Here is an 11,267-nt window from a genome sequence, read left to right as displayed (position 1 = left end):
TAACGAGTGGCTCTGTCACCTTCATTGCCACACGGCCTATTCTTCGCGTGCAGAAGTCCCATGTTTTTGTTGTCATGGGGAATTCCTCGCTTGTGAACCATGACGGTCTTTACTTTTTACCTAGCGTGAGAAGCACCAGTGTGTACATTCAACTTAATTGGATGAGTCACACGAACAGACAAAATCTCGCCTGTGTGCCAAGTGCAAAAAAGCAGTGAGAGCGCCGGGTGAATGCGCAGCTTCAGGAAACGTCTGCGTGCTTTGGCTTTGAGCGAGCAAAAACGCGATATGGAAACGCACGTGGTTGCACAACTAACTCGCTCCTCAGCCTTAGCACATCGGTGAAGAACCCCCCTCCGAACGCTCGGGAGAAAACCACGGCCGCTTTACACTCACTTCTCAAGTTTCAGCCCAAACACGCCGGGTCAAACCAGAAAGCGCGTTCCTCGCCGCCCCGTTTTCCTGCCAAAGGGAATTTTCTTCTCGCTGATGTGGGTTTGAGGTCAACGCCCTCGTGCTTTGCGGGTCAAGGGGGTTATATTCGGAGCGTTCACCTCGGCTGCTGAAGGCAAAATGCGAACAGAGGCTTCAGATCCTCCCAGCCGGAGCTGCCCCAAGGTTCTGCGGAGAAGAACTGCGATAAAGTTTCAATTTCTAAGTTCATGATCGTGCTACGATGGATGTTTTTGCCATTTGAAGCATATGGACACAGAATTAAGAGAGGTTTTTTGTTCAATACAATGAACTTACCAGTGAGCTCCTGGCAAACCCAAGACACTTCAAATGTTTGAAAAAGACAGAACGCGGTGGTTTTTAGGACAAATTTGCTTTTAGGAGAGGAAGACGGACTCTAATTCACTGTATTAACTCTTAACAGAACAGCACAAGAGTCCTGACACCAAAATGTATCAAAACCAGACTGAAGTGCTGTCACCTGCTCAACAAAGTTGTAGTTTTCACAGCTAAACTCAAAAGACAAGACTAACAGGCAAAACCTGGGATTTCCTGCGTGTTGAGCTGTCCCACCGGGTTCCACGCGCCATGGAGCTGGTTCCATGTCTGGTCACAAGAGAAGTGAAAATGTCCTGCAAACGAGCAAAATAAACTGTCTGAAAACACGTGGTGCCCAATATAGCTATTTTTTTATTGGCTGATAACACTGTGATAATATAAACTGTATAGAGTATGATAAAACGCTTCCATAAAACAGAGTAGGTCTGTATGATAAAATTAAAAAGACTATGTTAACAAAAGGAAAATAAAATGAAATATTACAGTAAAACAATGGTACCAGTTTCTTCCTGTATTCCCAAATGCATTGAAAATGTTCAAATTATGCAGCTCTACAGTAAGTTGCTTTTATTTTCGCTCCTGATTTTAAACAGGCACTAAGTCAAGCAGAAATAAAACCTATTAATCAATACAGAAGATGTTATTCATCACGTAACGTTGCACGTAGATTTAAGGAGGGATGATGCAGTGGCCGCTAAAAGAAACACATTATAATTGCTTCTCTTCCCGTGGGCTTAGAGGTTTCTGCAATTAAAAGCAGCTCAATAATTCACAATAAAGGGAACAGCCATGTTCCAATGTCACCCGCTGGCCCATGGCACCATTTCCAAGGACTTCGGAGGTTTTGTGGGGTGCGACTGCACTTTTCCGTGCATTTGCAGAGTTATCTCAACACCTGTTGAGACGGAACTAAAATAATCTATGTCTGTGTGTGGTCTTTCATTATTCAACGACGACAAATACATTTAAAAAATAACCCTTAGCACATGATTTACTTCCCATTCTTCCCTAGGAACGTGTTCTCCATCCCCAGTAAACATCGCCACTGTCCCCTCCCAGAAATGTGACAATATGAACCACCATCAAATGCAAAATCACTTTTAATTTATCCATAAACGTTTTGATCAGAAATACATAAAGTAACAATAATTTAACAGACAGGTGCTGCTAGCTCAAGAATTCCAGCAACGTGATTTTGTGGAAAGAAAGAGAACAAGAAAATGGAAGAGGTTGGATTTTTTGCCCAGTGGATACATACGTCCTTAAACAGTGGACTTTGATTTTGGTGAAAATATTTGGAATGAGAAGATTTAAGAGCGGGTCCTACCCAGCATCAGTTACAAAAGTACAAAAGCATTACTAACCAGCTGAGGTGTAAACCCCATTTGTTATCAAAACCCTTTCGTTATCACGTCTGTGGGGTTGTTTGTTTCTTATCTTAAGAGACGCCACTCGTGCAAGACAATTTGAAACACAGCTTGAAGATGGAGTTTTGGAAAGGCCAACAGAGCCAATGGTTATTAGTGAACTGGCAGTGACCAATTATTGACTTTTCAACCCAAAATCAGAGGAAATCTGACTGACACAAAGCAGAGGGGAATCCAGGCTTAAGCCCAGGTACACGTATCGTCTCTCTTACTAAATTTCATTCTCTTGTGTTTCTCATTCCACTTACGTTTCGAGACATGCCCAGTTTACACCCATTAAAAGCCCAACGATTGCCACGCTACGAGAAGGCAGCGTTTAGAGTTTTGTAAGAAAAAGAAGACGGCAGCAGGCCCAACGACAATAGTCAAAATAAACTAATCCCATAGTTCTTAGCGTAAGGGTAACAGCATATTGAAATGTTTTCAACTTTTGTTTGGTTCTTAAAAAAAGAAGTACAAAATTATACTTAAACTCGCAAATCCACAGGGAAACGTGGATTCGCGCAGCCCCGTTCGGGAGCAGTGACGCTCTGAGAATGTCCGTTTGCCTCCAGTTCTGAAGAGCCCGTGGCAGGATCGGGACCTGCGCTGTGTCCTCTACGTCAGGTTGTTGTTCAGATTGGTCTTGTTAAAGAACCTCCGCGCTTCGACGCTGCTCAGCGACACGGAGCAGCGCGACGGGTTCTCTTTTCTGTACTCGATGCTCTCCATCATGGCTTGTTTGATCACCTGGAAAACAGGGAACAACCTCTCACTGGGGGAAAAAATAACAATTCAATGATTTATTAACTGATAGAAAAGACCCCTTCGGCTATTAACTGTTGCTCCTGCTTTTATCACCGCTCCGTCGCTGAACAAAGTGATTGCTGAGTATTAATACTCTTTTTTTGGCTCTATAAAGCAACTATTTTAATATAGTTAATTAAGATATGACTGCATACCACCAACGTCTAAGAATATACATTATTTAAACCGAGTCCCGGTGAAATTCTGACGGGTAAATCAAAACACTGAGAAAATCCATACTTGAAGGATCTAGAAAATAATTATCTTGAGAAAGAGTAAATCATCACTGTGGTGTCCCTTGTCCTCAAGTAAGAAGATTTGTTCACTAACATTGACAAAAGTCATTTCTTTATCTGGGATGATCACTGACACTTGTGAATACGGCAACTCAATCTGTGGATGCTGGGATCACGGTCTTGTGTTACAGTGAGTTCGGTATCGAGTGCATCAGTACATCGAGTTACGGTATCAATTTAAAGGAATTACTACTGACTTGATACAGACATTTACAGAGATCTTTTAAAAGAAAAAAGTCAATTTTCCTTTTTTCCAGTTATAAAACTGACATATATCATGAACTGAGTATAAAATCCTGACCACAATGTCTCCATCCCGCGCAGACTCCTTTGCTCAGTTACCCTGCAGGACGGTAAAATGACAAAAACACCCCAGGAATGCAATTGAAAAGAGTACGAATTGGAATGGATCCTAACAAGCAGAGGCTCAAACATGATGAAAAGCACACACGCTACACTCCAATAGTTCTGCCATTTGGAAATGGTCACAATATTATTATACACCAATCTTCTTAGGCCCTGAAATACTGTTGAGACTTTTTTCACCTCCAGTGTCTGGACTCTTCTTCCCAGGCTGGAAGGGCGCACGTTGACCACCCCACGGTTTTCATATGAAGAACCTACCTCAGGTACACTCCAGCCCTCGTTAAAATAAAGCCGATTTTTTCCCCTGACCATAACCTCAATTCTGAGAGCGTACGTACGTCTATGTTATTGAGGGTGTTGAACTCCATCAGGTCATGAAGCCTCTTGAATGCCTCGTTGGGATACTGGAAGTTGAAGGTGGAGAATGGTGTATTTGGATCATCAAAAATGTCAAAGTCTGCAAAATCCTTCTCTTCCTGTGTTTCTCTTGGAACGCCTGAATACAGAACAAATACAAAAATACGCTCTAAATGTGAGGTCTGAGGACTTACCATCTTGTTTTTGAATGGCCCTAACTACTACAGGTAAACTAAAGAGTTATTTCAGAGGGAAAACATTCCTCGTCATCACCACGGCATTATAAAACTTCAAAGGAACTTCTGATTTAGCACCAGAAACCGCGCGCGCACCTGGAGCTTTGTACTTGCGGAAGTTGATGTTGGCCAAAACAAAATGGATGATAGTTGGACAGTCTTTCTCCGAAGAGGTATCCTTTGGTTTGAAAACGTAGCACTCCTTCAGGCCCTCTCGATCAAAGACGTTCGGGTCGATTTTCGGGAAAGGAAGCTTGTTCATTTTGGCCCATTTTTCAGCAAGTAAAATTTCCTGGAAAGAGGACAAAGACTTGTAATCATCTGCTGCAAAGTGCGGTTGTTTTGTAGCGAGACACAGGTCCAATTGGTCACTAGAAGTAGTTTGATAGCTCACGCTTCGTTACACCCCAAGGCCCGATTAAGTCAATCGATCTTTGTACAGATGTGGCAAACTGGGCACCTAATCCATTCTGCCCAGTCCCCCCAATTTGCGATGATTCACAGGAAGGCAAGAGCTGCTCTGGCGCATAAATCTCGGGGTGAATTTACCGAGCTGACAGCTCGAAAAAAAACGTCTGTGATTTTGGTTGCAAACTGAGTATCAGTGCTATGGAAACCAACGCGAGTTCATAAACACCAGTCCACGCGTTGTTATGTTCCCAGTCACATCACAGCGCAGCCCGGCGTTTCAAAGCATGCTAAAGGAAGAATTAAGTCTGGAAAACAGGCTTTTTTTTTCCTCCTGACAACTCGGTAAACAAAATAATTTGTAAATAATGACTCAAAAGCGTGTAATAAGGGTGTGCGAGAGGGAAGGTCAATGTCTTTAAACTTGGTTTTGAATGAAACAGGACCCTTCTTCGGGCAACTGTTTTGGATACGCAGGAGATTGAAAGATAGTGGGTGTAAAACAACAAACCCAGAGCGGAGTCATTGACTCCAGCTGGCTGATTTCCCCATGTGCTGGAGCAACAAAACACATTCGAGTGCTCCCACAGATACAGGCCAGCCCCGGAACCGCTGTTTGCTTTCTGAAACGCAACCAGAACCAATGGGATTGCACGGATGACGGACAAAACTGGTTTCTGTCCTTCAGGCCACGAGCACACGGCCTCAGCTTGTGGCCCATGCCCAGGCGTGAGCTGGAGCTACGTCACTCATACACAGATTTGCGCACTGGAAATAATGAACCATTCCCTTCAACGGTGGCTTCACCAAAACCTAAAGCGCCATTTAATTTTCCCAGCATTTTTTTCTTGCGTAAAAGGATTTTTGCCTTTTTGAAATTAAGAGTTTACGGATAAACCTTCAGGACACCACTTGACTTCCACTCAATCTCTCCAGGTTACGATACGTGCGGTTCAGTCAGCTAAGGGAAAAGGAAGGATCTCAGCCCTAGTACAAGTCTTGTCAGGGCTCTCCACTTCCAGGTAGTCCCCAAGGAACCCAGAGAGTACAGAACTTACTCCTCTTGCTTCTCCTGAAGCTTTGTTGCTTTTGGTGTTTGCTTCGTTTTTTGCATTTGACAACACTGATCTAGAGCTCATTTTGCTATGGCTGTTATTTTGTAATATTGGTTTGGGATGTTGTCTTGATAGCAAGAGGAAGGAAAAAAATACTGTTTGTTCTAATTGAAATTTTTCTCCAAAGTAACAGCGCCGATTGTTTCTCAAACGGGCAAGTTCTCTCGGTTTCCTTAAAACTTATTTTTTAAAACCCACAGGGGTTTCAAATAAATGTTGCCACTTAGAATACCTCACAATAGCCTCCTAAGTGCTGCTTCTTGTGGTCCAACGTGAAACTTGTCTGCTCCATTGCATGTCTGTATAGGCTGTACAGAACAACAGCTGGGCTTCCAACACCTGCTGGATCTTTCTGTGGTTGCTTTGCTCTTGCCTGAATAATTTAGGAATCCTACTGAAACCAGTACTGGGATTATCCCCGTGAGATGTAAATGAACAGTTATATATTTAGTTATGTATTTAGCAATACCGGAATGACCGAGGCATTTCAAGATGACGACAGAAAACGATTCATTTCCACAACAGAAGAGAACAGCTGCACAGAGCACAATGGTAAATAACTGACTTAATTGTTTAATACTGACATAACATAAAACTCCGCAATTCAGTGTGAAAGCAGGACTTCCATCAAAACAACAGAGCTACTAGTTGAAATGAATTATTTTAGCCTTCTTTGTGTCAGTTGTCTCATGTGAATCATGTAAACAGGAACCAAGGCAGAGTGCAATATTGGGCCTGGATGTGGAAACAAACTGCCCTTTGGAACCATGAGATGTGCCACCAAGCTGGCTGGAAAAATACAACCCAGTCAAATCGAATTCATGAACACAAAGAGAGGAAAGGCCTCTCTCACTTACTTTGAAGGGAGGACTGGAATCACTTGGCCTTGCAGAAAAATCGAAAGAGATGATGAGATCAACACCTCTTTGAGGTCTCAAGATAAGCGGGTACGGCAGGTTGAAGGTGAGCCCGCTGTCCACTATATGGATCTTCTTGCTCTTCACATCTAGCGGCTCGTATATCCTCTCAAACTCATCAGGATCTGCGCAGGACAAATAAAACAAACCAAAAATTGCCGTATCTGAATGTTAAGCATCGAGCGGAATTACGTGCAAGCCCCTTACTGCTGTCACCGTTGTGGTAAAGGACAAAATCATCTCCTGCCTCTAGTGCCCAAACTGAGGGCTGGAAAAGATTTAGTTTCCCCTTTAATATCCCTGGGTGAAGCTCAGGAAAGGACAAGCAGTCTGTCCCAGGTGTCTTTGCACTTATCAAGTCTCGGGATTCACTAAATGACCTCTGCAGAGCTCAGAACTCCTCTCCTGACGGTCTTTTTCTTGCTCTAGATCTTCAAAATGTTTCCAGTGCATGTTTTTGGCCTTTTGACTAATGCTCATATCTGTAGAGGGCAGTGTAATCTAAGGAATGCTGAACAGAATAATACATTTATTATTGTATTTATATATTTATTTATTGTATGCAATATTTATTGTATAATTAAATTTTTTAGCACCCACTTACTGGTGATGGATGTAATTTGAAACAAAAGATATTTTAATGTGAAGAAAATCCATTAAAATCATTCAAATTCCCATTCCAATCATTTCAGGATCCATGAGAAAAAAGTATTGCTCTGAGCAGCAAAAAAATCTCAGAGCAGATATTTCGACTTTTTATTTCTGTTGTTATTAATATTCTTTATTATTATTATTTCTTAGAGTGCACTATGAAACGAGGAACAGGTTTTGTAATATTTGCCTTGATTTCTAAGGGAGAAAACACTTTCAAATCATTGCCTATTGCTAAAGGGCCAAGTGTGTTTATAGACCTATTTTAGAACCAGTTTTATTTCATAACCATGCGTTGGCATAAAGCAATGAAAATCTTTTATTGGTTAAAAAAAATACACTTACTACAGATCCTTTTAGCATGAGTAAACCGGTTTTGTTTTCCCCCTTTTTTTTAAAAGATATTTCAAATGTAATTTAAGCTTTGTTCTCATTAGAATTAAAAAAAATGCAAAAATAATTTTGTTCAAGTTTTGTATTATCTTATTTTATGAAATTTGAAGTCGAAGTCAACAGTGGTTCTTTAAACAAGAATCGTGCCACCTGTAATAACATCTGAGATAGGAGTGTTAGTGCACTCACAAACTTCCTACCAAAAAGGCACTGAAGAACAAGACAGTTCCTATTCTTAGAGCCTTCATGGCTCCATCATCAAATTTATCATAATAGTTTAATATTATAGATGATAAAACACCAAAAAGCCGTCAAAAAATTGTAACGACCGCATAGATGGTTTTTCTCGGTTGTGGTCTCCTGCGACTGCAGGAGAGACTCAACCTAAAGGTTTCGCTTTTTACTAGAGTTCCTTTTAGAAGTACATGAATTTCCAACCCATCTCATGAACGATGTGTCGGTATTAGGAGCAGCTTTCAGTCCACCAAAGAGCAAAGTGGGAGCAGCAGGAGATGCTGAGGAGCCCAGTTCTGCCTTAAACCAGCACAGATCTGTCTGATCTGCAGTAATCGGATCCACGTTTGCTACTGACGTGTCTGCTATAGCGCGGTTTCCATAACGAGTGAAATAAGGAAGCAGATCCTGAGTTATTTTTTCCCCTATTGTTATTCACTTGGCATTTTCTCCAGTGATTTCGCTGTGTTGTAACATCAAGGCACAGAAACAAAACAACTCTGAGTTCACGATGAAATCACGCAAGGGCCGTAAAGTAGATTGGAGATCAATTACGAAAACGCTCGGCAAAACCGGAATGCGTAGCAAAGCCAAGACGAGTTTTACTGTCAGACCAAGCCACTGCGATCTAGACAGAGCCTAAACTCCATCCTAAGGAACGGCTTTAACATGGGCTTAGCTCTGCCACAGCTCCATCCCTGCAGCACAACGCTGGGGTCACAGCAGCTTTGACACAAGTGGAGGTGTAAAGGATTATTTAGATCCTTTCTGGTAAACTTTTGTCTTCTTCAGAGCAGCTGGTGATAAAGGAAAACTCCTAAAGCAATTCAGACTTCTCTCTGTACTCAAGTTGACAGTGGCAGGAATACATATGCAAAGCTTAAATGCATCCAGCGCCTTGGTAATATACAGTAGTTTAAATTGACGCCAAAGTTTCCTTTCTATCTACTCCCCTGGGCTCCTAGGCAAAATTCACAGCATTAAAATGTGGATACACTCACCACGCTACCGAATGATTGACTTTTACATTAACTACTGAAATTTCAAGGGTTTTTAGCTATTCTTGATCGTAATATTGCGACTACTCACGGCTGTTAGATTTGTTAGTTGAGGATTAGGAGCGTGAGCTTCAGCTAACGCTAAAAAAATCGCAGTTATGTCACATTTTTGCCAGGCGTTTTAGCCCAAGAAGTTTCAGCCACTGAAAAGTAATTGTCTCAGGGGTGCAGGCTCGTTCTGTCAAACCAGCATTTTAGTGCAATTGAAATGAAAGCCCAGGAAGTTGAGAGTTGATTCTGAAGATTATCCACATGTCTTCATTATGCAAAATTCTCATCAACTGCCATTTTTTCCAACCATAAATTTACTACCCTCTTTCCTGCCTCTTTTACGACCACTATAAATATTAAGATTACCCAGCTGTAAACACCTCTGAGATGACAAAAATATTTAGAAAGTGGAGTACAGATGGAAACTACTATAGAGGCACTCAAAGGCATTTGTTACACGAACAAATACACATCAGAGCGCGTCTGCTACTTAAGCTCTTAAACGACATCTGGTATTTACTGTTGCATAATGACCAGGCAGGACAATCTCTTTCCTCTGGATAGGGAATAAAGGCTGCAGGGTCTCCTGTTATCGCGAGGCATGGTTGGCAGTGTTGTGCCGCTACACAAGATTGGGGAGAAACACCATTTTCAGTGATTTGTAGCTCCTCGGCTCGATGGATGTCAGGAATAATCCACAATAATCCAGAAGTTAGTTAGTTAGTTTGCATCAGACACTGTACGTGGAGGCTCCACCACGTGCGCATCTTCACCACGACGTAACTATTCTATAGGGAAACTCACAGCCTTAACTCAGGGCTCTGTTGCCTACTGAGGAATTTAAAAAAAGCACCAGTGCTGGAAGAATACTAAGAAATACATTGGCTCTCATTAAGAAGACTCTCATGATTGTCTATAGCAGATCTTCAAAATACTACTTAAACATGAGTCCTAACTCTCTGCAGCTCCTGTCCCTGACATCTTAGACTTCATGGAGTAATGGAAGACCCTGAACTTGTTTTGCAAATCAGCATTTTCCTGGAATTCTAATTTTCCATCCACATTCTTGCCCATCCGTCGCAATCAAGAGGCGGATGCACCTGATGGAGCAGGGTCACTGGGAAGAACACACTGTCAGCAAGCAAGGATCTACGAGTAAAGCAATGTGTCACCTCCACAGCTCTTTCGGAGGAAGACAAAGGCAGCAGAAGAGCTGCAGGTCAATGGTCATGACTGCTGCTACAGAAACATACAACAGCACGTACCTGCAGGCAAGAGAAAGCCGCATGGTTCACAGCATCACAGGATGGTTTGGGTTGGAGGGACCTTTGCAGCTCCCCCAGTGCCAGCCCTGCCATGAGCAGCGACATCTTCACCAGCTCAGGTTGCTCAGAGCCCCGTCCAGCCTGGCCTGGGATGTCTCCAGGGATGGTTCATCCACCACCTCTCTGGCCAACCTGGGCCAGGCTCTCACCACCCTCAGGGACAACAATTTCCTCCTCATGTCCAGCCTGAATCTCCCTCCTTTAGTTTAAACCATCACCCCTTGTCCTGTCCCAACAACAGCTGACATTACCACACTGCGAACTCGCCATTTCTAACCTGCAACGGCGGCATCGAGCTCATCCTCCTCCACGGACTCCTGGGACAGGAGATCTGCCAGGGGAGAGAGCGGGTAACAGCTGTTGAGGTTCAAGCCCAGCATGAAGTTGTGCACTTTTCCAGCGCGCCCTTCCCTGGTGTTGAAAAGGGCACTGTCGCCCACCAGCGCCATCAGCATCCGCTGCACCCAGCTCTCCTGGCTGCTGTTCTGATACTCCTGATTCGCCTCAGTGTTTTCAGTGCCTGTAGAGGAAAATCAACATAATCCACAGTGAGATAGTTCACATGCAAAGTGTAAAACCACGATTTCTAGGTCTAATAAAATAAAGCATCTATTATAATAGATGACCTGAGTCAGACTTAATTGGTCCGGATGGTGAGGGCGATGAGAATACAGTTTTATCTGTGCTAGTGACCAAAACACAAATGATCCCAGGCTCAGGGGACAGATTTAAGTTGCCAAGATCCAGACTCTACGTAGACATAAATTCACCTGGCTGTGTATTGACAACCTTCTCCATCCTTTACTGCCTGCTAGCAACCCAGCTTTCCTTAAGAAAGCAAAGTTAGTCTGCACAAAAGAGAACGCTACAGCATGGGAATTCTAAAATATCTCGAAATATCCTTTCAGTGAATTG

The 11,267-nt window shown here is 42.8% G+C and overlaps 1 protein-coding gene across 1 annotated transcript in view; it reads right to left on the bottom strand.

The window, feature by feature from the left end:
* Positions 1–1,874: 1,874 nt before the first annotated feature.
* Positions 1,875–11,267, bottom strand: part of PLA2G4A (phospholipase A2 group IVA) — a 75,178-nt gene continuing 65,785 nt past the window's right edge. The window contains exons 14-18 of the mRNA XM_065841956.2: positions 10,630–10,872; positions 6,641–6,825; positions 4,357–4,552; positions 4,006–4,163; positions 1,875–2,948 (exon numbers count right to left, since the gene is read on the bottom strand). Of these exons, the coding sequence (XP_065698028.2) occupies positions 2,817–2,948; positions 4,006–4,163; positions 4,357–4,552; positions 6,641–6,825; positions 10,630–10,872 (914 nt within the window). The 3' untranslated portion in view covers positions 1,875–2,816. The remainder of the gene's footprint in view (positions 2,949–4,005; positions 4,164–4,356; positions 4,553–6,640; positions 6,826–10,629; positions 10,873–11,267) is intronic.

Source organism: Patagioenas fasciata, chromosome 6 (genome assembly GCF_037038585.1).
Source record: "Patagioenas fasciata isolate bPatFas1 chromosome 6, bPatFas1.hap1, whole genome shotgun sequence".
NCBI classification, from domain to species: domain Eukaryota; kingdom Metazoa; phylum Chordata; class Aves; order Columbiformes; family Columbidae; genus Patagioenas; species Patagioenas fasciata.
The sequence above is the reverse complement of the archived record's forward strand: the minus strand, read 5'-3'. Positions and strand labels throughout refer to the sequence as shown.